The 27,721-nt window shown below is 37.6% G+C and overlaps 1 protein-coding gene across 1 annotated transcript; it reads left to right on the top strand.

Annotated features, from left to right (window-relative positions):
* Positions 1-18,292: 18,292 nt before the first annotated feature.
* NDUFA4 (NDUFA4 mitochondrial complex associated) lies at positions 18,293-25,325 on the top strand. The gene is made up of 4 exons (XM_004265546.4): positions 18,293-18,452; positions 19,841-19,929; positions 20,627-20,687; positions 25,108-25,325. Exons 1-4 carry the CDS (start codon positions 18,411-18,413, stop codon positions 25,162-25,164), a joined length of 249 nt encoding a protein of 82 aa, XP_004265594.1. The 5' UTR covers positions 18,293-18,410; the 3' UTR covers positions 25,165-25,325.
* Positions 25,326-27,721: the final 2,396 nt, after the last annotated feature.

Raw genomic sequence — 27,721 nt, 5'->3', positions numbered from 1 at the left:
AATGCAAAACATGATGTAAAAAGGAAAGGAAAATAAAAGTTACAATTAAATGTGAATAATTATTGATAATAAAAGTGTGGGTTCTAATACAATTAATAAGCAAGGGTAAGTAAAATAGAAGAGTCGTAATTCAAAATGATTATAATCAAATCCAGGATATTTGGAGATAAAGAGATGGGGTGCTTGGTGGAAGTAAAGCAAGAGAAATGAAAAAAAAATTGAATTGTATTATCTGGTTTGAGTGAGAAGCTGTAGATCCTGATTAGTTTTTTAAGCAGCCAGAAAAGTAGAAATCAGTTTGTTATAAACCTAAGGATAATAGGTCTGGCTCACAAAGGGTAACTGAACATGTCAGTTACCTTTCTACCCTCCCCAAATTTCGCTGAAATCACAGAAGACATACAAAAATAGAAATAAAGCCATAAAAGCATAATACTGCTATACATCTTAGAAGAGTGTCACAAACAAACTTTTGAGGGCTAGTAAATAATGTTGACAGTTATGGAGGTAGGCTCAGATTGCCAACAAAACCCACCTGATTAAAAAGTGAATCATCTCATCCAGGTGAAATAGATGAGTTACTGAAATGAGTTTTTTTCCAGTAAAGTCTCTGCCTAACACTCAGATGAGAGATAATGAGGGCTGTGAGAAGAGCTAAGACTTGGATAAGGGGCTGGGTGATTCATAAGAAGGAAAAAAAGCCACATACAATCCAGTTTCAGAGGAGCTGAAAATAGTGTTTCTCCCCAGTATATAATTTGAAGTTCAGTTTTATTAAGTGAGAAGTCTGATTACAGAAATTACCAGAGTGGGCACCAGGTTTATAGGAGAAAGAAGGATAATGAACCCAGTGTCATGAACTGCCATAAGGAATAGGAAGATCCGGCATATAAAACTACTCATAAATCACAAAGGAGAGCCTACTCACATGCTCCCTCCCTACATCACTGATCTTTTTCCCACACACAACAACCATCAGAGCAAGGACATCTACAAACAGAACTTGCATTCATTACCTGCCAGATGAACGGGACTTCTTATTGAGGCAACATATATAAATTCTGTCTACCAAAACCACATTATGTATACAAACATATAGGCAACCAAGAATCAATAAACATTTAAGGAAAACTACCAACATGAGAGGTTTTAAATTTTAAAAAACCTTTAAGACAATTATATAATTCATCTATATCAGGTCTCTTATGTACATCATGAGATTTAGAAGGTGAAAAGGAGACAGAGACCACCTTCTTTTAGCTGTAGCAGCAGCAAAACAAGATCCGTTATCTATGAAAATAGAATCTACGTTCTGGCATCTACTCACCAGTTTCAAAGGTATAAATAAGGTCATGGTGGAGAACCAGATCTGGAAAAGGTTAGCAGCAACAGCTGCACTTTGTTTTCTGACTTCTAGATCTCAGCTACAGTTGTATGATCTTGAAACTAAAAGCCTCTTTGGATCACTGACTTTCACTCTTTCAGCCTTTCTAATGAGTTTGTATGTACCAAATTTCTTTTCAGAATAAAGTACTTAGAGTGGTTTCCATTTCTTCTACTAAAATCTTGTTTGACACAGTGCTTGCTACAGAAAGGTGTTCAGAAAATAAACCAACTTCTCAACAATGGGAATTAAAGGTTTATTAATTGACTTGGTGTGTGTCAAAAATCAGTGACAACTTCATGACCAGTGGAAAATAAGATACAGATGCAGTGGTAGAACAGTTACTCACAGTATGAAATGTGATCACCTGGAATAAGGTGGCTGTTGAAGGCAAGCCTTTGGTAACAAGTGCTTGCTATGACAGAAGGAAAATTATTATTTTATTAGGATTAGAATAAGAAATACTGACTTGGGCTGGAGCAGGCAGCTAGCCAAACAAATGGCTGTCATTTGTGATCCCTTAAGGCAGGGGTCCCCAACCTTTTTGGCACTAGGGACCTGTTTCGTGGAAGACAGTTTTTCCCAGCTTGGGGGAGGGTATGGTTCAGGCAGCAATGTGAGCAATGGGGGAAATGGTTCAGGCAGTAGGGCGAACTATGGGGAGCGATGGGGAGCGGCAGATGAAGCTTTGCTTGCTTTCCCACCGCTCACCTCCTGCTGTGCGGCCTGGTTCCTAACAGGCCCAACCCGATACTGGTCTGAGGCCCGGGGGTTGGGGACCCCTGCCTTAAGGGTATTCCCTGTACAGAGTCCATGGATCATTTTATCTTGCGATAATTAATGTTTTCAGAGGTATTCAGGAGAAAACAATATTGATGAAGTACAAAAAGATAGTGCTGAAATATCTGATCTTCAAGAGAATCCTAAGTGCTTCACAGCGAAAGGACAGAATATCTACAAAGGAATAGAAGTCAGGTTTGAATCAGAATTCTCAACTGCAACTTTGGATAACTGGGAACTTCTAAAATTATTTCAATGTTTCCTAATAAAGGGTTCATTGATAATCACTCTTTTCAAATAATATAAAATATACTGACTACAGAATTTCCCCCAAGGCAGCAAGGATCTGCTCTAGCATTACAGAGTAAAAACTTTCCACATATATAAAAAAGGAGTAATAATGAAAATTTTTAATTAATTAATTTTTCATAGATAATATGTACACACAGTAAAAAAATTTTAATGCACAAAAAATTATGAAAATAATCTTTGTGCCCTAGCCAGTTAGTCATCTCTCTAGACATAACAAGATTAACTTTTTTTAAAAAGGTGCTTACCTAGAGGGGTGGGATAGGGCTCAAGAGGGAGGGGATATGGGGACATATGTATGCATTATGGCTGATTCACTTTGGTGTACCACAGAAACTAACACAGTATTGCAAAGCAATTATACTCCAATAAAGATCTATTAAAAAAAAAAGGTGCTTAGCTCCGGACTGAGTTTTTATAATAGCTTTATTGAGATACAATTCACATACCATAAAATTCACCCTTTCATGGTGTAAAATTCGCAGTTTTTAGCATATTCAAAAGTTGTACAATCATTACCACTATCTAATTCTAGAACATTTATAACATCACTACAGAAAGATAGCCCAAACCCATTAGCAGTTACTCCTTGTTTCCTTATTTCTAGACCCTGGCAATCACTAACCTACTTTCTGTCTTTGGGATTTGCCTATTCTAGACTTTTCATACAAATGATCTTATGTGTCTGGCTTCTTTTACCTAGCATAGTGTTTTCATGTTGTTCATAGTGTTTTCAGTGTTTCGTTCACACTGTAACACAGCTTGTTTTTAAACTAACAATGATACTGTGAAATGTTATCAGTATTTGTTCTGCATGAGGAAAAGATGAAATTGAGAGGTATTTCAATATTTGCTATAATAGTTGTGTATTAGATCTCTTAGACAAGCCGAGATAGTTAATTATGCTTTGGTGCATATGAATGGCAGTCTTAGGGGCTGAGTTTCACAAGGGGCAAGTCCCAAGAAAGCAAAGCAGATGGAAGACAGCATCAGCGACACAACATCATAAAGTGTACAATATTGTATGTTAGACAAATAAGGTTAGTTAGAGACAGGAGGTTTCATGTCATCAACTCAAAAGGTGGTGAAGCTTTCAAAGAAACAAGAATATGTAAATGATACCTTCTGTTCTTTTTAATCCATCAGGTCTTTAAGTGACAGAACATAAGCAAACTCCCTAACACTGTTCTAAATCTACACAACTCAGTTAAAAAAAACTTTTACTGGAAAATATCGGAGGAAAGCGAAAAATAAACATACAGATGAAAGGATCAAGAAACAAAACGCCCTTATAAACACCATCCATGCCAAGACCAAAAAAGCCTCTCTTGAGCCCCCTCAATGAATACCCTCTGCAGTCTATAAATATAGTCATTTTCTTGAGTCTAACACTATTTTTTCAACTTTTATGTACGTGGACTCATACAGTATATATTGTTTCGTTTCTGGTTTCTTTGACTAATATTTTTTTGTGAGGATCATCTATGTTGTTGTGTGTATTTGTAGTTCATTTGCATTGTGGAAGCACATGCTTGAATGTACCACAATCTATTTTTCATTTACCCTGATAAACACTTTGGCTCTTTCCAGTTTATGCTATTATAGATAATGATTCTATACGTATTCTTGTTCATGTCTCGGTGCACATAAGCACACATTTCCGTTGGGTTTATATCTCCAGGTGAAATTAGTGGGTCATATAGTATTCAAATATTAAACTTTAGTGAAAAAGTCAAGCAGATTTTTGAAGTACAGTACCAATTGGTACTCCCATCAGCAATGTATTTAGGTGTGGTTTTCTTTTTCTTCTACATGGTACTTGAAGAGAGTCTTGAATCTTTCGTTTGACATATTACATCAGATTTGGAATAACCTTTGTTATCATAGCTCCAAATATTTTTTCTTCTCTGTTCTCCTAGTCTTTTCCAAGACTTCAATTTCATACATATTGGGCACTATCTTGCACTGTCTTCATTTTTCTCAGCCTTATCTCTTTCCTCTTGCATTTTACTATAAGTAGCAAGGAAAAACAAGGCTGTACCTTCATCACTTTGCTTGGAAATCTCCTCAGCTAAATATCCAAGTTCACTATTTACAAGGTCTACTTCACACCCAACAATAGAACAAAATTCAGTCAAGTTGTCTGCCACTAATAACAAAGATCACCTTTCCTCCAATGTACAATAACATGTTCTCTTTCTACAACCTCGCCAGAAGCACTTTTAATGTTCATATTTCTACCAATGTTCTGTTCATGACAATACATGTGTTCTCCAAGATGATAGAAACTTTCTCTACTGTGCTCCTCACTTCCATCTGAACCCTTACCAGAACTGCATTTGATATACATATTTCTACCAACTTTCTCTTCAACGCATTGTAGGCTTTTTCTATCATGTACTTCAAAATTCTTCCAGCCTCTACCCATTACCCAATTCCAAAGACATTTCCTCATTTTTAGGTATTTGTTACAACAGGACCTCACTTCTGGTACCAAAATCTGTATTAGTTTTCAAGGACTGCAAGTGTAAATTGGGTGGCTTACAATAAAAAGAATTTAATTTCTTACAGTTCTGGAGGTCAGAGGTCTGAAATCGAGGTGTTAACAGGGCCATATTTCCTCCAGAGGCTCTAGGAGAGAAAATTTCCCTGCCTCTTCCATTTCCTAGTGACTCCTGGTGTTCCTATGCTTATTGGTAGCATAAATCCAACCTGTCTCCATCTTCACATGGCCTTCTTTCTGTGCCTCTGTGTCTGTGTGTCCCTTCCTCTACTTATAAGGATACCAAACATTGAACTTAGTGCCCACCCTAATCCAATATGATCTTACTTTAACTAATTACATCTACAAAGAGCCTATTCCCAAGTAAGTTCACATTCTGAGGTTCCAGGTGTTCACGAATTTTTAGTGGACACTATTCAACCCACTGTACTCTTCAAAATTTTTGAACAGAAAAATATAGTCTGCATTGTCTGAATAACCTAATCTGCTAATCTTGGAAGTTCAAGTTGTGAACAGTTTTAAATATATTTATTTATTTATTTTATTTATTTTTGGCTGTGTCAGGTCTTAGTTGTGGTGCACAGGCTTCTCTCTAGTTGTGGTGCATGGGCTCCAGAGCACGTGGGCTCCAGAGTGCGTGGGCTCTGTAGTTGTGGCACACGGGCTTCTCTCTAGTTATGGCATGTGGACTCTCTCGTTGTGGTGCATGGGCTTAGTTGCCTCGCAGCATATGGGATCTTAGTTCCCCGACCAGGGATGGAACCTGTGTCCCCTGCATTGGAAGGTGGATTTTTTAACCATTGGACCACCAAGGAAGTCCCTGTGAACAGTTTTAAGATCAAGTAATTTTAACCCATAATGTTTTACTAGGGACCCACGTTTTGAGGAATTTGATATTTCTTTAATAAAATTGCTGTAATTAGTCTGGTGGGGATTAAAGAAAGCATGGGTGGATGATTCTTGTCAAGTTTTATTATGAGGTTAATGCTATATAAATATGGAAGATTCTTTTTTTCAATGTTATGGTTACATTTAATAGGAATTATCTGTCCTTTGAAGGTTTGATAGCTGTTCTGAACAGCTATGCATATGAATGTTTGTGTCTCCTGAAAATTCATATGTTGAAGCTCTGACTCCCAATATGCCAGTATTTGTAAATGGGGCCCTTGGGACATAATTAGGTTTAGAAAGGTAATGAGGGTGGAGTCCCCATGATGGAATTACTGTTGTTATAAGCGTAAGAAGAGAGACCAGAACTCTCTCTTTTCACTATGTGAGGACACAGTGAAAAGTCCCCCATCTGCAAGCCTAAAAGATGGTTCTCACCAAAAACACAATCTGCTGGCACCTTGATCTTGGACTGGAGAATGCTTCTGTATCTACTGCTGTTATTAGAGACCATCAAAAGCAGTTTGCTTCCTGTTGATTAGTAATACACTCTGACTGTCTTACCTCAGGGATATATCAACTTGGCAGCCCTCCTGCAGTGTCCTTGTGTCTTTTTTTTTTCCCACAAGAAATCATGCTGGCCAGTTACACTGATGGTATCATATTGAATTGATCTACTAAAAATGAAATAACACCTACTCTAACATATTGATAATTGTAGGCTAGATCGTGGGAAGTAAATATGATCAAAAAATCATATTTCTGCCACCTCAGTGAAATTTCGAGGGTTCCAATGGTCTGGGACATGTCAAGATAGCCTTTCAAAGTGAGGAATCTGTTACTGCATTTGCTTCCTCTTATCACAAAAATGCATAATACTCTGTGGGTCTCTTTAGATTTTGGAGGCAACATTTACCTCATCTGGGTGTTATTCTGACCCATTTACTGAGTAGCCTGAAGAGCTGCTAGTTTTTGGCAGGGCTCTGCAACAGGTCTCAGTTGCCATGCGAATTGCTCTTCAACTGAGATGTACTGATATAACCTAGTCAATCTGCACTAGAAGTGAAATAGAATCTGTAAGAAAAAAAAAACTCCTTGCAAACAAAAGTCTAGGACTCGATGGCTTCTCTGGGCAATTCTACCAAATGTACAAAGAAGAACTTACACTGATCCTTCTCAAACTCTTCCAAAAAAGGAGGGAACATTCCCAAAGTCATTCTATAAAGCCACCATTACCCAGATACAAAAACCAGACAAAGACACTACCAAAAAAGAAAATTACAGGACAATGTTTTTGATGAATATAGATGCAAAAATCCTCCACAAAATATTGGCAAACCGAATCCAACAACACATAAAAAGGGGAATACACCATGATCAAGTTGGATTCACCCCAGGGTCAGAAGGACCGTTCAACATACGCACGTCAATCAATGTGATACACCACATCAACAAAAGAAAAGACAAAAACCACATGATCATCTCAATAGATGCAGAAAAAGCATTTGATAAAATTCAACATTGATTCATGATAAAAAAAACTCTCACCAAAGTGGGTATAGAGGGATCATATCTCAAAGTAATAAAAGCTATTTATGACAAACCCACAGCCAATGTAATACTCAATGGTGAAAAACTGAAAGCCTTCCTGCTAAAATCTGGACCAAGACAAGGATGCCCACTCTCATCACTTCTATGAAACGTAGTATTGGAAGTCCTAGCCACAGCAATCAGACAAGAAAAAGAAATAAAAGGTATCCAAATTGGGAAGGAAGAGGTAAAACAGTCATTATATGCAGATGTCATGATACTCTGTATAGAAAACCATAAAGACTCCACACAAAAACTATGAGAACTGCTAAATGAATTCAGCAAGGCAGCAGGATAGAAGATTAATATACAGAAATCTGTTGCATTTCTTTATACTTACAATGAAAAAGAGAAAGTAAAAAAAAAAAAAGCCCTTTTAAAATGGTATCAATAAGTGGTGCTGGGAAAACTGGAGAGCTACATGTAAAAGAATGAAATTAGAACACTCCCTAATACCATACACAAAAATAAACTCAAAATGGATTAAAGACCTAAATGTAACGCCAGACACTATCAAACTCTTAGAGAAAAACATAGGCAGAACACTCTGACGTAAATCACAGCAAGATCCTTTTTGACCCACCTCCTAGAGAAATGGAAATAAAAACAAAAATAAACAAATGGGACCTAATGAAACTTAAAAAGCTTTTGCACAGCAAAGGAAATCATAAACAAGATGAAAAGACAACCCTCAGAATGGGAGAAAATATTTTCAAATGAAGCAACTGACAAAGGATTAATCTCTAAAATTTATAAGCAGCTCATGCAGCTCAATATCAAAAAAACAAACAACCCAATCCAAAAATGGAAAGAAGACCTAAATAGACATTTCTCCAAAGAAGATATACAGATTGTCAACAAACACATGAAAGAATGCTCAACATCACTAATCATTAGAGAAATGTAAATCAAAACTACAATGAGGTATCACCTCACACCAGTCAGAATGGACATCATCAAAAATCTACAAACAATAAATGCTGGAGAGGGCATGGAGAAAAGGGAAGCCTCTCCCTGGTGGCGCAGTGGTTGAGAGTCCACCTGCCGATGCAGGGGACACGGGTTCGTGCCCTGGTCTGGGAAGATCCCACATGCCGTGGAGTGGCTGGGCCCGTGAGCCATGGCCTCTGAGCCTGCGCGTCCGGAGCCTGTGCTCCGCAATGGGAGAGGCCACAACAGTGAGAGGCCTGCATACCACAAAAAAAAAAAAAAAAAAGAAAAAAAAGAAAAGGGAAGCCTCTTGCACTGTTGGTGGGAATGTAAATTGATACAGCCACTACGGAGAACAGTATGGAGGTTCCTTAAAAAACTAAAAATAGAAATACCATACAACCCAGCAATCCCATTACTGGGCATATACCCTGAGAAAACCATAATTCAAAAATTCATTTACACACTGTTCATTACAGCACTATTTACAATAGCCAGGACATGGAAGCAACCTAATTATCCATCGGCAGATGAATGGATAAAGAAGATGTGGCACATATATACAATGGAATGTTACTCAGCCATAAAAAGAAACAAACTTGAGTTATTTGTAGTGAGGTGGATGGACCAAGAGTCTGTCATACAGAATGAAGTAACTCAGAAAGAGAAAAACAGATATCATATGCTAACACATATACATGGAATCTAAAAAAAAAAAAAGGTTATGAAGAACCTAGGGGCAGGACAGGAATAAAGACACAGATGTAGAGAATGGACTTGAGGACATGGGAAAGGGGAAGGGTAAGCTGGGATGAATTGAGAGGGTGGTATGGACTTCTGTATACTACCAAATGTAATATAGATAGCTAGTGGGAAGCAGCCACATAGCACAGGGAGATCAGCTCGGTGCTTTGTGACCACCTAGAGGGGTGGGATAGGGAGAGTGGGAGGGAGGCTCAAGAGGGAGGGGATATGGGGATATATGTATATGTATAACTGATTCACTTTGTTATAAAGCAGAAACTAACACACTATTGTAAAGCAATTATACTCCAATAAAGATGTTAAAAAAATACTTAGGAGTAAACCTGACCAAGAATGTGAAAAACTTACATGCAGACTATAAAAGATTAATAAAGGAAACTGAAGATGATTCAAAGAAATGGAAAGATATCCCATGCTTTTGGATGGGAAGAGTTAATACAGTTAAAATGGCCATACTACCCAAAGCAATCTACAGATTTAATGTAATGCCTATCAAATTACCCATGACATTTCTCACATAACTAGAACAAATAATCCTAAAATTTATATGGAACCACAAAAGACCCAGAATTACCAAAGCAATACTGAGGAAAAAGAACAAAGCTGGAGGCATAACCCGCCAAGACTTTAGAAAATACTGCAAAGCTACAGCAACCAAAACAGCATGGTATTGGCACAAAAACAGACATATAGATGAGTGGAACAGAATAGAGAGCCCAGAAATAAACCCACACATCTATGGTCAATTAATCTTTGAAAAATGAGGCAAGAATATACAATGGAGAAAAGACAGTCTCTTTAGCAAGTAGTGCTGGGAAAGCTGGATAGCTGCATGTAAATCAATGAAGTTAGAACACTCCCTCATGCCATACACAAAAATAAACTCAAAGTGGCTTAAAAACTTAAATATAAGAAATGACACCATAAAACTCCTAGAAGAGAACATAGGCAAAACATTCTCTGACATAAATCGTAGCAATATTTTCTTAGGTCAGTCTCCCAAGGCAAAAGAAATAAAAACAAAATAAACAAATGGGCCCTAATCAAACTTGTAAGCTTTTGCACAGCAAAGGAAACCATAAACAAAATGAAAAGACAACCTACAGACTGGGAGAAAATATTTGCAAATGATGCAACCGACAAGGGCTTAAGTTTAAAATACACAAACAGTTCATACAACTCAATATCAAAAAAGCAAACAACTCTATCAAAAAATGGGCAGAAGAATGGGCTTCCCTGGTGGCTCAGTGGTTAAGAATCCACCTGCCAATGCAGGGGACATGGGTTCAAGCCCTGGTCTGGGAAGATCCCTTGGGCCGCAGAGCAACTAAGCCCATGTGTCACAACTACTGAGCCTGCACTCTAAAGCCCGTGAGCCACAACTACTGAGCCCACATGCCACAACTACTGAAGCCCATGTGCCTAGAGCCCGTGCTCTGCAACAAGAGAAGCCACTGCAATGAGAAGCCCGCGCACCACAACGAAGAGTAGCCCCCACTCGCCACAACTAGAGAAAGCCCGAATGCAGCAACGAAGACCCAACGCAGCCAAAAATAAATAAATTTAAAAAAAAATGGGCAGAAGACCTAAATAGACATTTCTCCAAAGAAGACATACAATTGGCCAACAAGCACATGAAAAGATGCTCAACATTGCTAATTATTAGAGAAATGCAAATCAAAACTACCAGGCGGTATCACCTCACACTGGTCAGAATGGCCATAATGAAAAAGTCTACAAATAACAAATGCTGTACGAGGTTTGGAGAAAAGGGAACCCTCCTGCACTGTTGGTGAGAATGTGAACTGGTGCAGCCACTATGGAAAACAGTATGGAAGTTCCTTAAAAAAATTAAAAATAGAGTTATCATATTACCCAGCAATCCCACTCCTGGGCATTTATTCAGAGAAAACTCTAATTTGAAACAATATGTGCACCCCAATGTTCACAGCAGCACTATTTACAATAGCCAAGACATGGAAGCAACCTAGGTGTCCATCAACAGAAGAATGGATAAAGAAGAAGTGGTATATATATACAATAGAATATTACTCAGCCATAAAAAAGAATGAAATAATGCCATTTGCAGGAACATGGATGGACCTAGAGATTATCATACTAAGTGAAGTAAGTCAGACAAAGATAAGTATCATATGATATCACTTATATGTGGAATCTAAAAAAAATGGTACAAATTAACTTACTTACAAAACATAAACAGACTCACAGACATGGAAAACACACTTATGGTTACCAAAGTGGAAAGTGGGGGAGGAATAAATTAGGAGTTTAGGATTAGCAGATACATGCTTCTATAATATAAAATAGATAAATAACAAGGTCCTACTGTATATCACAGGGAACTATATTCAATATCTTTTAATAACCTATAATGGAAAAGAATCTGAAAAAGAATACATATATATATTTGGTCATACACATATACAACTGAATCACTGTAAACTGTACACCAGAAACCTACACAACATTGTAAAACAACTATACTTCAATAATAAAAATAACCTAGCAGATCTGTTGGTACTTGAAGCAAATTACCATGCTACCTGAGTTATCCATCATGAACTGGGTTTTGTCTGACCAACAAAGCTGTAAGACTGAATATGCAGAGCAGCATTGCATCACCAAATGGAAACTAGATGACTTTGAGCTGGTCTTGAAGGTATAAGTAAATTGCATGAGTAACTGTTACAGATGCCTGTGTTTATCTCCTGCAATAATGCCCCCTCCCCTCTCAACCTGCACCTGTGGTTACATAGAGCACTCTCTTTGACCAGTTAACTGAGAAAGAAATATTTGAGCCTGTTTTACAGATGTTTCTGTATGAAATGCTGTCAATATCAAATAGACAGCTGTAGCACTTTAGTTCCACTCTGGATTAACCCTGAAGCACAGTAGTGACAGATAATATGGGAGTGGCTCTTATTATTTTCCCTAATAATCCACTAGTGAAATTCTGACCACCCCTGCAACTGTAGCTTAGCTGGTCTAGAAGCCTTAGTTTCAAGAAAAGAATGCTTCTGTCAGGGAGTAGGGCAATGATTCTATTAAACTGGAAGTTGAAACTGCCTCCTGGTCACTTGGCGCTCTTCATTCCAGTCAATCAACAGCCATATGGGAGGTTACTCTATTAGCTTGGGTAATTGACTTTGATTAGCAAGGGGAAATTGGGACACTACAACTCAATGAGGGTAGGGAGGAGTAGGTATGTCAGAAATGCAGAAGATCTGGGGTAGCTCTTAGTATTCCAGTTCTTGCCAAATTCCTCCTTCAGTTTCTATACTCCTAAACTAGGTTTATGTCTAGTTCTGTGACAAAGGGCTCTAGTATCTTTGGCAGGATACCCACATCATTGACGTTGAGAGCCTGGGGGCAATGAGAGACCAACGTGGTCTCTCTGTCCTCATGGGTCCCACCCATCCCCATAGGTTCTAATGCGTCTTTGCTTCTGTGCCTCATGCCCTCCTCCTTTCTTGACTACCTTTCCCACTAACTTCAAGATGCAATAAGAAACAATGCTCCCACAATTGCATAATGTCAATTCCTTATAATAAATCCCTCATTATACATGCATATGTCCTAGAAGCTCTGTTTCTCTGGTTGAACACTGATGATATCTGCCTACATTTCTAACTCATTCTAGCTTTTCTGTTCTGACTTCTCCTTCTTGGCCTGGTCCTCATTTTGTTAGTATTCTCTAGACTTTCATCACTGACCCTCTTCTTTCCTTACACTTTCCTTCTTACACATTCTTTGTAGCCAAGCTCATCAATTCCCGTAACTCTCACATACGTGACCTTTCCTTTTATATTGTATCTCTAGACCAAACTTTTCTCTTGAGCTCAAGAGTGATATTTCTGCCAGCCTTCAGAGCATCTCTGATTGGATATTTTGTAGATATCCTAGACCCAACATTTCCAAAAATGAATTCATGTTCCTAACCTTGGTTAGGACACTATACACCAAGTAACATAAGCTGTGTATCAGTGCCTATTGTAGCACTTATCGTAAAGCTTTGTAATAATTGTACTCCCAGCCCCGCTAGACTACAAGATATTGAAGAAAGACAGGACTGTGTTATTTTTATCCTAAGCACTTAGCATGATGAACAATACATAGTAGGCACTTAATATATGTTTAATGAATGAATATATGAATGAACAAATGACTGAATGGATTCATAGAAAAGATAGAAATTGCAGAGAGATAATAAATGGCAACACAGAAGAATAGAACATAGTTATTTTCAAAAAGCTGTAATTTAAAGATCTACGTGTATGGCATAGTTTACCAAAAATTGTAAATACACAGTTTTCCCAAAATATTATTTAACCAGAAGTTTTCAGTGAAAAGAAGTACAACAATTTTAAATTGCTAGAGTTTCTTTACTTTTTACTTTTTACTATTCATTGAATTTTGTAATGCTTCAGGTATTTAATTTAAACTGATGACAGTATGTGAGGCTTTGAGATTTATAACAGCGGAAGTAAACTTTCACAGAACAAACTATGTTTTCATTTTTCCTATAGAAATTTTATAATTACAGTTTATACTAAGCAACCACAATACGAGTGGAAGAACATTTTTATTTTTAGATTAAGTATAGCTACAGAATCTTTATTAATAAGCGAAGGTATAATTTGTATTTGTGTTATCAGAAAAACAACTCTGGTTGTCAATTTATCTGCTAGAAAAATAATTAAATGTCTAAATGCAAACAGAGTAAAAAATGTAAGATTCTGCTTTCAATTTGCATTAATATAGTCACACTCCATGGCTCACTTATCAAATTTTTCTTCTCTAAGAATAAAGCTATTTCTTTCCTGTCACACATTAATAACATATAATTACTATACCTTCCAGAATTTTCTGGGCTTGAATCTTCAGAGAAACCATGCAAGAGAAATAATTTTTGGGGGGTGCTATTGATATACTGCCTAGATTTTTTAGATTTATTCACTGAACAACTTGCGTTTAATTTGAACAACTGATATTTTGGATTTTTAAATTGTTCACAAAATTAAATCAAACAAAGGAACAAGAAATCTAGAGGGCACATGTCTTCAGAGTGGAATGGTAAAAAAACAGCTCCAATTCATTGATTAAGACAGTATGCCCTGTAGTTGTTTTATCCTGTATTTAGATATAAAACTTATGAATCTTCACCACCTAAAAGATAAAGTTCCAAATAAACTTCTCAAAAATCTGGGTTAACCTTTTCCATTTCATTTTCTATAACTCCTCCTTATGCAACGTAAGCTCCTTCACACTGAACTCATCTCAATTCCTTCTACACATGATGCACTTACACTATGAACTTTTATTTCTTCTGCCTTGTTCAGGCTATATCATTTATATGGAAGCAAATCTCCCTTTTTTTTTCTCTAACTTTCTAGATGCTCCATTCTCTATCATTATAACTTGCAAACGGATCACTTATTTTCTGAGTCCTTCTTTTTATTGCACTACTTTGTCAACTGTTGAGAATAGCAACTGATACATGTTCCTAACATACCCTTTGCCTGCCATTTCACTGAGAGCTCTGAGTTCATCAGGGATGTTAACTGCCTTCTAATTAATTGAGAATTATTTCACAAAATGTTCCAGCACTGCATAATAAAGATTGCCATCCTTCTAGCCTGTGGTAATAGTTACCTCATCACACGTTGTTGGGTCCTGAATCCAATGTCATATATTTTAGGATTTTTATCATGATAATACACCACCACACTTTCAGTGCCAAATTCTGTATTAGTCACAGTAGGCTAGGCTATGCTGCAGTAACAAACTACTCTCAAATCTGGTGACTTGCAACAATAAAGGTTTGTTTTTCATTCTCAGTACATGTCCACCGTAGGTCAGCAACATATCTGCTCCAAGTAGTTTTCAGCCTGACACAGAAGGCTCTATCTACAACATTGCTGATCTTGTAGCAGAGAGAAAAGACAGAACATGGCATTTGTTGACTCTTAAAGCTTCTGCCTGTGCATGACACAGGCTACTTTTCACATCTCATTTGCGAATAAAGCAAGTCATCTTATCAAGCCTGACATTAATGAGGCAAGTAAGTGATATCCCCTTCCAGGGAGAGGCAGCAGGTATTTGTACACAATATAATCTACCACACATACCAATCCTACTTCTAAAGCTAAAGTTTGTTTTTACAATATGTATATTCTACTATGGCTTCTTTTTCCAGACTGTCACTTCTAATCTTCCAATCTCTGCTTAAAATATTGCTCACGGACTTCCCTAACTTTAACGTGCAAAATTTAAACTTTTACAATTGGACATTTTGGTTAATCTTTAATGCAACTTAGGGAATTCCCTGGCGGTCCAGTGGTTAGGACACCATGCTTCCACTGCCAGAGGGCCGGGTTCAATCACTGGTCAGGGAACTAAGATCCCCCAAGCCACATAGCCAAAAAAATTTTTTTTTTAACGAAATTTATATTCTCTAACCCTGCTTTGTTAACAATTCCAAAGGCATCACTTGACTACCTATATTATTGTTACTTCTAGAAACTAGGTCAATGACAAAAGAGTAAGCCACTGGATTTTACTTTCTTATTAACAGCGGCATTCTTGTATGCCTACTTATTTTATTACCAAGTGTTATCATTAAAAATAAAATATTGCAAGAAGAGGTCTTCTGCTTCTAATTTCTTTAATGAAAGCCTACCTACACTTATTGCTACCAGGCTTCTGTGTTCACTTCTAAGTATCTTTTATGATTTTTGTGCTGATATTTTCTTTTAACATAACCATACTCCTTACCATAGTTTATAAGGTCAATGTCAGAGAGACCTTTATAACCTCTCTGATCTCATTTTGTTATGGGTCAGCCACACTGGCCTCCCTTGAGCATTTTATTTATTATTTTTTAAAATCTCAAAACCATTTTTCTTGACAGTTGGAATATTCCTCCCTCAGATCTTCAGCAGTTTACCTCCTTCTTTTCATTTAGGTTTCAGCTCAAATATTACCTTCTCAGAGGAAACTTCCATGTCTACTCTCACTAAAGTAAACTTCTTTCCTCCACTCCCCCATGTCCTTCTCTCTCATTATTGTATTTTATTGGTTTGTTACTCTCTAAAATTATCTGAATTGTTTGTTTATGGTTTGTCTTCCTAACCAGCATGTAAACTCCATTCGGGAGGAACAGTTTTTTCGTTCACTGCTATCTCCCTAGTTAGAACAGTGCCAGATGCAGAGTAGGTACTTAATAAAGATTTACTGAATGAATGAAAAAGACACCAGTCTTCATAAGCTTCATGACATGTCATCTTAATAATCACCACTTATTATTTTTTTCCTACCTCGCTGGCCATATCTCCCTCTCCTAAGCATTGCATATTGGCATTCCCCAGCTCCACGTCCTTTGTCTCTCTTGTCACTCAACCTTCTCTCCCTAAACAATCTCATTCAGTCACATGACTTCATTTCCTATTAATAAAATGAGTCCTAGGGAATTCCCTGGTGGTCCAGTGGTTAGGACTCCACACTCTCACTGCTGAGGGCCCGGGTTCAATCCCTGGTTGGGGAACTAAGATCTCACAAGACGCGTGGTGGGCTTAAATAAATAAATAAATAGAGTCCTAAATGTATTCTTCTAGTTTATATGTCTCTTCTGCCCTACAGAAGTCCACTTGGCTTTTACATAAATACATATCCATCATTCTCTATTGTTTCTTATCTCAATAATAGGCATCAAAATCCACACAGCCAGAACTGAACCTCTGAAACTATCCTGGACTCCCCCATCTTCCCACTCCCCTATGTCTGACCAATCACCAAGTCTTGGTGCTACCTCCTAAATATCTCTGGAATCTTTTCGTCATCATCACATCCCCTATACTAGTCCCACCTACCATTATCTCACAGGGACTATTGTAATGGCCCCTTAACCAGTCCCTCCCCTTTCATGTTTATCTCCTCGAATTCATTCTTCATAGACAAGGCAATCATTTAAAACCACAACATCTTGCTTTTGCTTAACTCCCTAATACTCTCAGCATAAAACCCATGCTGTGTAAATGACCATTGGTCCAGCAGATCTGATTCCCACCTTGCTTTCCAAGTTCCAACCATACGTATAGACCTCCTTCAGCTTCTCAAAAAGTCTCTTTAGTTTCAGACCGTCACTCCTGTTACCTCTCTTCTGTATATCTACATCCTTCCTTTCACTCGGTTAATGTCTACTCCTTCAGGTCTAACATTACTTTTTCAGAGGTGACTTTTCCTATTCTTTCCAGGCCCAATTACTTGTGTGATCATTTGATTGATGCTTTAAGTTACGTATGGGGTTGGAGGGGGTTCAGAGTGTCCACTAAAGCCCGTCTCAGGGAAGACTTTCGGGTTAAAAAACAAAAACAAACAGATAAATGACAATTGTATTGGGGTACAGGAAAAGATTATGTGTAGCGACACGAGTAATAAAAACATATTTTTAGAATTCAATTTCAGGCCCGGGGAGAGAATAGTGGCAATGTCGCAAAGGTCTTTGCAGCGTTGAACACTTAAGCGAGGCTCAGAAACTGTTTACAGATCACAGTGACAGGACAACTGCCATCTTTAAGTCATTTACTAGTTTCTAATTTCTGCCCGTAAACGACAGTCAAGGACAGGAAGCAGCTGCAGTATTTTTAAACCGCAGTCGCTGACCTCGGCGGCTAGAGACTCGACCTGCCCTCCAGACGCCCGGCGCTCAGCAGCCAAAGGCGCCTCGCAGCTCCCTCAGCGGCGGTTACAGCGGCCGGCGCGCGACCCGCACACGCGTCCCCAGCGTCTCGGCGCACCGACCCGGCTCCCTGAAGGCTAGTAAAAGGACCCGGCTCGCAGAGCACGAGGCCCGTGCGTCCGCCTGTCCGCCCCCTCTTTAAACACGGGGCCTACCGAGCAAGTGCCTGTGTAGTCAATCGGAGGATTCTACTTTTGACGCAAAAAATTACCCATCAGAAGTATGAGTAGCATAGGAATGAGAATATTTCACTTTGCAGTTGAACGCTGTTGGTTTGGACAGGTTAGGCGGGCGCGAGAGCTGTTGGATCAAAGCAGGCACTGTTTAGGACAGCTTTATCCGGGCCCTCCTGTCGCAAGCCGTACTCCGAGGCAGGGGTCCTTCAGGTAGGAGGTGCTGGTTGACTTCGGACGTCCGCCCTTCCTCGGCGCGAAGGCTGTTCAGTCCCGGGGTTTGCAAGTTTGTCGTTCTCTCCGTCTGGACTCGAGGCTCCTGCCGCAGCCATGATCCGCCAGATCATCGGTCAGGCCAAGAAGCATCCTAGCGTAAGTTCTTAAACCCTTTCCCAGTGTTCTCACTTGTGCATCCTGTGTCGGGTTGCGGCTGCCTCCTCTGAGCTTTCTCCTTCGCAGCCTTTTACCGTTCCTCGGGGCTGGACCCTGTCTCACTTTGTCCTATTCTGCTGGTTGCCCCAGGACCTTGAGCTCTGACCTTCCAGGTCTTGCATTGCGGGGTTTGGCCTGGCACACGGAAGGTGAGGGACGCTCTCGAGGAAAATAAAATGTTGGAACAGTGTGGTGGGCGCGCGTCCTCTTGCAGGTTGGTCGGACCAAGAGGGATAGTTGTGCGCTGTGTGGGTTAAAGACCAGGAAAGGTCAGGCACCCTATTTGTAGTGCTGTTTAGAGTCTCGTATTCACTGCATTGCACCATGAGGCTTTGAGGCAAATATGAAGGTCTCTGATCTTGGAATGCTCAGTTTGTCTGGACGTCTTGATATTTGGGAGGATTTTTGTAGTGTGGAGTTTAATCGCAGTTGAGTTCTTTTGAATCTCACATTTTTCACTGCATATAAACGTGCTGTGGCCCTAAAAATCAATTACGCAGTGTTTAATTTTTATCTTAAACCCAGTTGTCTAACGACGCATTAAGCGTTGGTAGCAGTACGTTTTCAGAGATTATGCGTAAAACCGGTATTTATAATAGGTATGTTTCTGTTTGCTCATTCAGACTCTTTATTTAACAGAATTTTTATTTTTCGTAACGTCTGTATCGAAGCAAGCTTAAGTCATTTGCCAAGAGCTTGTTTTGCAAGCCTTGAGTTGAAAGAAACTGGGAAATTTAATGGGAGTGATGTATAAATATTAAGTGAAGAAGGCGATATATTTTCTGGGAAAATTTAAAATTTGAATGTAACTTTTTCCACATTTAAACCAGAATTATCTTTACATCCTTTGGAAATTACATTTCTTTCTTTTGAATGTAGTTATAAGAAATCTTATCTCAATATGAGGTCTATATTTTTTCAAATTTTAAGACAAGATTAAAAAGGCGTTTGAAGAGAAGGTAAAACTATAGAGATAGAATGCAGATTAGTGGTTGCCTGAGGCTGGGTGGGGGGATGGGGAGTGACTGCAGTGGCCATGAGAGATTCTTGGGGTGATGAGAATGTTCTAAAATTGTATCGTGCGATGGTTGTACAACTTTATAAATTTACTACAAATCATTGGTGGTTTCATACTTGAAATTAATGAATTTTATGGCATGTAAATTAAATCTCCATAAAGCTGTTAAAGTTTTTAAAAAAATAAAAAGGTGGCTTGAGACTTGGAAATCAATGTGTAGAAACTACTGTAGTCTTTCTGTTTATTTTTATCAGTATGTAGGTATTTGAAGATGATTCTTGATTCTTGTCTATTTTGTTTTTGGTTCCAGTTGATCCCCCTCTTCCTATTTATTGGAGCGGGAGGTACTGGAGCAGCACTGTATGTTTTGCGCCTGGCGTTGTTCAATCCAGATGTCAGGTAAGTGCTTGAAAATGTTTAGAACTTTGATGGTTTATCAAACTGATTCAGGAGCCACAGCCTTTTTAGGGAGGCAGCATCAAGTAGTAGAAAGAACCTGAAATTTGTTGTCATACAGTAAGTTCAGATCCCGGTTCTACTGTTGTCATTTACTTTTCCTGGTTCATGAAATTATCTGAATTTCTCTGAGTCTCATTTTCTCATTGGTTGAGTAGAACTGCTTATACCTATTTTGTAACGTGAGGATCGAGATAATAATAACTTTTTATAAAACAGTCAGGGTTGCTGGTATGTTTAAGTGTTTTTTGCCTGTGTTCCACAATAGGGAATGCTTCTTTCTGAAGTTGTAAAAGAACAGGCATGGAAAAGGTTGTTTCATTGTTTTTCTATGCAGTTTTCTATATATCACTTCATTGATGAAATAGAAAACACTAGTAAAAGCCAAGTGTAAAGTTTTTTTTGTGACAGGGATAGGGACAAGGACAACTGCCCCAAGAGGCTCTGTGTTGTACCTTTTTCTGATTGATTATGTGAGATTGCTTATTATGAATCCTCTCAACTCCATAATGAAAATAACACCGTCCTTCACCTGATAGGAGGTGGGATTGATATATTTGAAATGTTAGCTTCTTGAGTACAAGACTGTTTTAAATAGTGTTTTATTACTCTAACAGTTATAATGTTTTATTTCTTTTAGTTGGGACAAAAAGAATAACCCAGAACCCTGGAACAAACTGGGTCCCAATGATCAGTACAAGGTAAGCTACAAAATTGCTTCAAAATTGCTGGAAATTGTATTTTAATAAACTTTGTCATGGGGTAGGTTCTTTTTGAAATTGGATCTGCAAGTAAGATTCTGTTACAATGAACTTAGAAGAATTGCTAGATTGTTCTGTGAAATTAGAATGGCATATTTTTCTAATAAATATTTTTTCTAAGGATTTTATTCACAGGCTTTAGACTCTGTATGTGAAATGAAGATAATGTCTTAATTGTACTGATTCGACTAAGAAAAAAAAGAGTATAGTTCTTGTTTAATATTTTCTTTGTTCTTGGGTAGTGTAGTGCAGTGGTTCTCAAACCTCAGTATACATAGGCATCTTCTTCTTCAGCTCCATCCCCAGAGATTCTGATTCAGTTGATCTGTTGCGGAGGCTGAGAATTTGCATTTCTAATAAGGTTTCAGATGATGTTGATGCTGTTGGTCCATGGACCACACTTTGAGTAGCACTAATCTAGTGGCTAGTTTGGTTGGCTGTTCTTTCTTCTTGGTATGGTTGACATATTTCAGCTGAGAATTAGTAGGAAGAAATGAAAATCAGTTGAAACTTATATTTTACCATAAACCTTCTAGATAAACTTTTTAACATCTTTCTGGAAAACTGGTTTGTGAAACTACTCTTCCAAAGAATGACTTCATGGACTGAGGCCATTTACTTTTTTTAATTTGTTTTATTGATACATGATTGACCTGCAACGTTGTATAAGCTCGAGGTGTACAACTTGTTGTTTGATGCATTTATGTATTACACTATGATTACTACAGTAGTGTTAGCTAACACCTTTATCATGTTACATAATTATCACTTTTTTGTGTTGAGAACAATTAAGAGATAGTTCCTTAGCAACTTTGAAGTTTATAATAAAGTATTGTTGACTATAATCACTATATTGTGTATTAAATCTCCAGAACTTGTTGATCTAGTAGTGGTAAGTTTGTACCTTTACATCTCCCTAATTTCCCCGCCGCCCCCCCATCCCCTGGTAGCTGCCATTCTACTTTCTGTTTTTACAAGTTCAGGTTTTTTAGATTCCATTTAAGTGATATCATACAGTATTTGTCTTTCTGTCTCACTTATCTCACTTAGCATAATGCCCTTAAGGTCCATCCATGTAGTTAAAAATCTGAGACCGTTGATTCCCCAAACACAGCTTTACTTACCTGTAAAATTTTTGCATACAAAGAAATAATCCTTGCAATGTCAAAAAGGGTGGGGGACAGCTTTATTAGGGTGTGATTCTCATACCATACAATTTACCCATTTACAGTATATAACTTGCCATGAATTTTCCATTATACCAGGCTGCTTCATCAAAAAATAGCAGTTTCTTTGAGCACTCTCAAGAAGAGGTGTCTTGACCGAGGAGTGTTCAGGACCCCTTAGCAGATATACCTCCTTGATGGAGATGGATGCTGTCATTACTGATGACAACAACTTTTAAGACAACTGTCACCTTTTACAGATTCCAAGCTTTCCACTCAACCTTCTGATTATAATTTGGCTTCCAAGTCTCTAAACTGATCTTGCTACAAGAAACAAACAAAAATGCACTGGTGAAGCTGAAGTGAACCATCTAATCTGTGTCACATTTTGACTCAAAAAATGATACACAGGCATCCTGTTTTTTCTCTCCTATAAATTTTAGTCCATTCTGGAGAAAGTGATTCCACATCCAATAAACTTTAAAAAAGAAAAGAAAACAAAACAGGCCTTTAGTCCTTCCACCAAAGAGCATATTGGAGTCTCTGCGTATGTAGTTTAGAAAGCTTCTCAGGTGATTATGATAATGAAGCTAATTATTATCATGTTCTGGAACATGAAAATACCTGCCAGTATGAGGCCATGTGAGCTGGAAATGGAACGTTGCAGCAACAAAAAACTAATGTGTGCAGCATAGACTGGGCTGTGAATAGCTAAGATACTGGTATTAGAGCCTGGAAAAATGAATCGTGTAATGGCAAAATATTTGATAAGGTGTCACCTGCTGTTACTTGGAAAGAAGACCATTTGCCTAAAGAGTTTGTTATAGAAAAGATTTTTGGAAAACAGGATGTTTGTGGACTGTTGCTGGCTCTACTTGCCAAGAGATGAGTTTAGAAGAATTGGGACATTTGCAAGCAGAAATAAAAGGGAACCAGGTCCAGAAGCTTGTGAGCCTGGAGTGGATGATGCCTACTACTGCTTCTAGACTAGAAGACTAGTAGACTAGATTATTCTTTCTCTATCATTCAGTTCCCCTCACCTAAGATAATTTTTTTTCTGGCCCATTAACATCAGATTTGGCCATGTGACTTGCTCTGGCAAATCAAGTGAGGGGCAGTGCTATCTGCCACTTCTGAGCCAGTGTGTAGTTCCCCCATTGTTCTTTTCCATCTGTCATGAGACCAAATTGACAGTTAAGGGCTACTCATTCAGCCCAGGATTAGAATGAAGAGAACACAGGGCAGTCAGCTTATAAATGGCATATAATGTGAATGAAAAATAGACCTTTCTTATAAGCCGCTAAGATTTGGTGGTTATTTTTTGCTACTTCACAATCTAGCAGAAGCTAACTAATACAAACAAGAGAGGTGACTAAAATAGGATTTAAGCATTAAAGGCCTAGCAACACTTATCATCTGAATAAAATGCCCCAAAGCCAAGATCAGAATATGTTGTGCCTTCCCAGCTATTGTTACAAAAAAGGTAGCCACCATTAAATTGAGAAAAGGAATGTGGACATGGAAGCTGAAAAATAAATCAGATTTGAAAATTACTTCAACGGAGTATTTTGATACTGGCACATGGAACCGAATAAAAGCAAATACATCAGAAACCTGCTTAGTGTTGAGAAAATTAGCAAAGGTCCTGTGACCTTTCCACTCTGCTTGGGTGTAGGGGCTTGATCCTGCTTCTGGCAAGTCATATAACTTGATCTTCAGTGTCTTCTTTTATAAAGTAAGAATGAGTAAGGTTGTGATAATTAAGATAAACATAAAGCATTCTGCCTACAGTGCCTGGGATCTATTAGAAGAGCCCAACAAATATTTATTTCTTAAAATATAACCTGCGGTTCCTTTTATAAATAGTCCCTTTAATATTTTATTAATATGTTAGAGATGATACAGTTAGTTTCTTTTTAAGTCTCATTGTCTAGTTCAGTTGCTTCATAGGAGAACACTGTCAGAACAAAAAATACTGCTTTATGACTGATTCATACTTTTATGTTTATAAACTTGATAAAAGTCTGTGTACGTATCTCAAGGATAAGCTTCACAACCTGGGAATTTTTCTTTTTTTTAAAGTCAAATAAAATAAGAATTTTTCAATTAGAGATAAAGAAGTTTAGGGTATGTTTGGAGAAATAAAGAAAAGGGTTTGAAGAAATAATGGACACAGATTTATGAGCTTCTTCCTTAAAAACTGAAGAAAATGATGATAATTCTGCAGTTTTGGTTCTTTTGGAGTTAAATAATGTAGTCTCCAAGTAACTACAGCACAATTCAGTCTTCTTGGCACAAGAATGAGTAAACTCAAGATTATAGCTTATGTATAAATCTTAGCTTATGTATAAATCCTAATGTTTCCTCAGTAGGAATTCTAGAGCAGTATCAAGTATAAATCATTTTTTTTAAAGTTGTTGAGAGTTAGAGGCAGTTATTTTAAGTAATGATAGTAAGATATATTTCTAAAATTAATTTAAGTTGAATATAAGGAAATTTATGGAAATTACAATGTTTGCAAAATACAGTATTATTTAAAAGCAGAAATACTGTACTGTTTAAAAGCTTTTGTACCAAAGGTGGTCAGGTGTGAATTTGATTTTGATGCATTCTGGGTTAGGAAATTAAGGAAATGTCTAAGTGAGAGAGAGAAAATGGACAGAAAAGCCATCAAAGCAGGCCAATTTGTATCTAAAAATTATGGATACACACACACAACAAAGTATTACTTTATATTACTAGCCAATCTTTATTGCTATAAATCTTTCCCATCTAAATTTATAGCCCTTTCCTAACCAAATAGGGATGATAACTGGTATTTCTCTATTCTGTTGGAGAGTGACCTGTGTACGTAGTGGAGATGGAAGTAAAAACATAAGAATTGGAAGTATATATCAGAGGAAATTCATAGTTATTCACCTTGAAATAGAAGAATTTTTTTATAGGTTCTACCAGATTATACTACTACTGCTCTTCTGAGGAAGATTGAATATTTTTACCTTACCAAAACCATTATTAAAGAACTGGAATTTTAATGTCTTTGTTTGAATGACTTTTATATTGTTAAATATTCCTAATACAAAATTAATGTCTGTAATTGTTACTATAGAAAGCTGAATAAAAATAATCTTAAACTTCTATACCATCTTTGTGTATTTGATTGATTATCTAAAATATCTTTTTTCTTTTCCAAGTTCTACTCAGTGAATGTAGATTACAGCAAACTGAAGAAAGAAGGTCCAGACTTCTAAATGAAATGTTTCACTATAAAGCTGCTTAGAATGAAGGTCTTCCAGAAGCCATCCGCACAATTTTCCACTTAACCAGGAAATATTTCCCCTCTAAACGCACAAAATCCTGTTGGTGTATTGTGATGGGGTTTACACTGATTAATAAATAGTTTGAAACTTGATGTGTGTCACTATTTAATGCTGAAACTCTACTCTGAATTTTATAACTTAGGGTATAGGAAATAAACTATTAGAATTTAAGGAGTTTCTTGAATTTCTGTGTATTCGTGTAATTTGAAAATAAGACTTTAAGCTGCTCTAATAAAACACTTTTATTTTGTGTGTAGGCCATTGGTAACACTAGGGCATATTTAAGAACTAGAACTGGAAATCAAATGTAGACTGGCAAGATTATTCAAGCCTCTTTGGCATGGGCAAAATGAAAACCTCTAGATTTCTGTTACTGGCTGATGTCGAAGTATGTGCAGTTGTTAATGCTGGTTTTTACCATGGCATTCTCTTTGCTGAAGATTTTTAAGGTTGTTAGTCGCTGTGGTCTGGCTGGGGATTGTAGTTGGATCTGAGTCCATCACTACTAACCATGGAACTAGTGGCCAAGAAGAGCTCTTGAGAACTTCTGCTGAGCCTTGGCAGGTTTTTAAAGGCTAGAAAGTATGTTAGTAGCAATTTTGAGTGAGAGTTAACTTTTTAAGAATGGGCTGTGGAATTGGAATTTGGTAAGAGAAAATGTTTGGGTGTATATTGATGTTACCTGTTACATAGCTCTGACCTTTTAGCTGGATCTCAAATGATCAGATGAGCAGAACATTTCAATGGTTCAGTGGTGGCTAATCAAGAATTAACCATGTCATATATCAAGTTTCCACATAGGTATATGTAAATCATGACATTATAGAAACTTGAGGAATTTAGTGAGACAATTTTGGATTTTAATATGTAGGTATAATAAATCTTTGTGTTTACAAAGTAATAGCACATTTTACATGTCAGGAACTGAATTAAATGTTATATGGATTATATCAGATACTTAAATTTTTTTCAAAAACAGTAAGGAAACCAAGACTTGGATTAAATTATTTCAGTTCATTCTCTTAGTCAGATGTGGATATAGTCGTCCCTTGGTATATGGGGGATTTGTTCCGGGCCACCCACCCCCCTCCTACCCCCACAGACACCAAAATCCACAGATGGCTCAAGTTCCTTATATAAAGTGGCATAGTGCAGTCAGTCGTCTGTATCCATGAATGCAGAACCCATGGATGTGGAGGGCCAACTGTATTTGAACCCAGGTAGTCTTGAAATGAATGTAGAGTGCATTTCAGTTACTTGACTGTCCATACTTTTAAGCTCCTGTGTCTTGGGTAATTTCAATCTCCAGAGCAGAGTTTCTCAGCCTCGCCACTGCTGACTTTCTGAGTCAGACCATTTGCTGTAGTGGCCTGTCCTGTGCATTTTTATTTTAGCATAGTTAGCAGCATCCTTGTCCTCTGCCATTATATGCCAGTGGCACTCTTCCCCTCTCCAGGTTGTGAAAACCAAAAATGCATGTAGACATTGCCAGATGTTTCCTAGTGGGCAAAATTGTCTCATTTCCACCCATGTTGGGAACCACTGGATGCTTTGGCACAGATCACCTCAAAGTTTAAAAGTGTAAAAAACTACACATTAGTTACAAATAGCTAAGTAATTGAAAGACAAACATTTTATTAAGCAGTTTTGAATAAATGCATTAAGAAATTAGTAATAGCATTTTCTAATATTGAAGACAATTGTATGGATTTTAAGATTCTTAAACTTTAAGTAAACTCTTTGTGTTCAGTATTCCTGGACTTTCCCACATAAAACAATGTAAAATTTGGCATGAGATATGTCTTGAAGAAACTATTACATCCAATTACTGCTATTCAGGAAGCTGCAATGGCAGTGGAAGTTGACTGTCACTTAGGACTGCAACAAATATCAATGCTGCCAGGAAAGATAACGTGCTCTTTTTTTTTTTTTTCCTTAAATGAATTTGTTTAAAATTATGCTTTTACTGTGCTGCTTATTTAAATATACAGCAGACTGCTTTGTCAGTTCCTCAGCTTAATGAGGTCACTAGGCAGAGCTACATTTAAATACAGATCTTGCCTTGGGTAACATTTATGTATATTTGAAAAATTGCATTTTTGGGAATTGACAAATGCTTCCCAGTAGGTACGTGAAACAAGAGCCAAGCAAAAATTATACTGACTTTTGCTGCTTTCAAGTTTATTAGCCCACCCTGATCAGGTTTTACCCTTTCTACCCAACTAAAAATGCTTCTGTTTAGGACATCAATGACCTCTATGTTTCTAAATTCAAAAGGTAATTATCATTGCTCACTTTGACCTAATAGTAACAGTTGACCCAGCTCCTTGAAATATTTTCTTCCTTCACTCTCTAGAACAGCATGCCGTCTGTGTTTTCTTTTTTACGTCCTTGGCTTTTCTACTCAGTCTCTTGGTGATACACCTTCACTTAGTGTTGGAGTGCCCCAAAGGAAAAACACTTTGGACCTTTTCACTATTTGAACTCT

Source organism: Orcinus orca, chromosome 9, assembly GCF_937001465.1.
Source record: "Orcinus orca chromosome 9, mOrcOrc1.1, whole genome shotgun sequence".
NCBI classification, from domain to species: Eukaryota; Metazoa; Chordata; class Mammalia; order Artiodactyla; family Delphinidae; genus Orcinus; species Orcinus orca.
Note: the sequence above shows the minus strand (reverse complement) of the source record. Positions and strands in the feature narration are given on the sequence as shown.

What these genes read in the sequence shown, in the direction of transcription:
- NDUFA4 (XM_004265546.4), top strand. Translation starts at nt 18,411, where the DNA reads ATGATCCGCCAGATCATCGGTCAGGCCAAGAAGCATCCTAGC. An exon ending in TTGTTCAATCCAGATGTCAG is followed by an intron (nt 19,930 to 20,626) that starts GTAAGTGCTTGA and finishes TATTTCTTTTAG; the next exon opens with TTGGGACAAAAAGAATAACC. An exon ending in GTCCCAATGATCAGTACAAG is followed by an intron (nt 20,688 to 25,107) that starts GTAAGCTACAAA and finishes TTCTTTTCCAAG; the next exon opens with TTCTACTCAGTGAATGTAGA.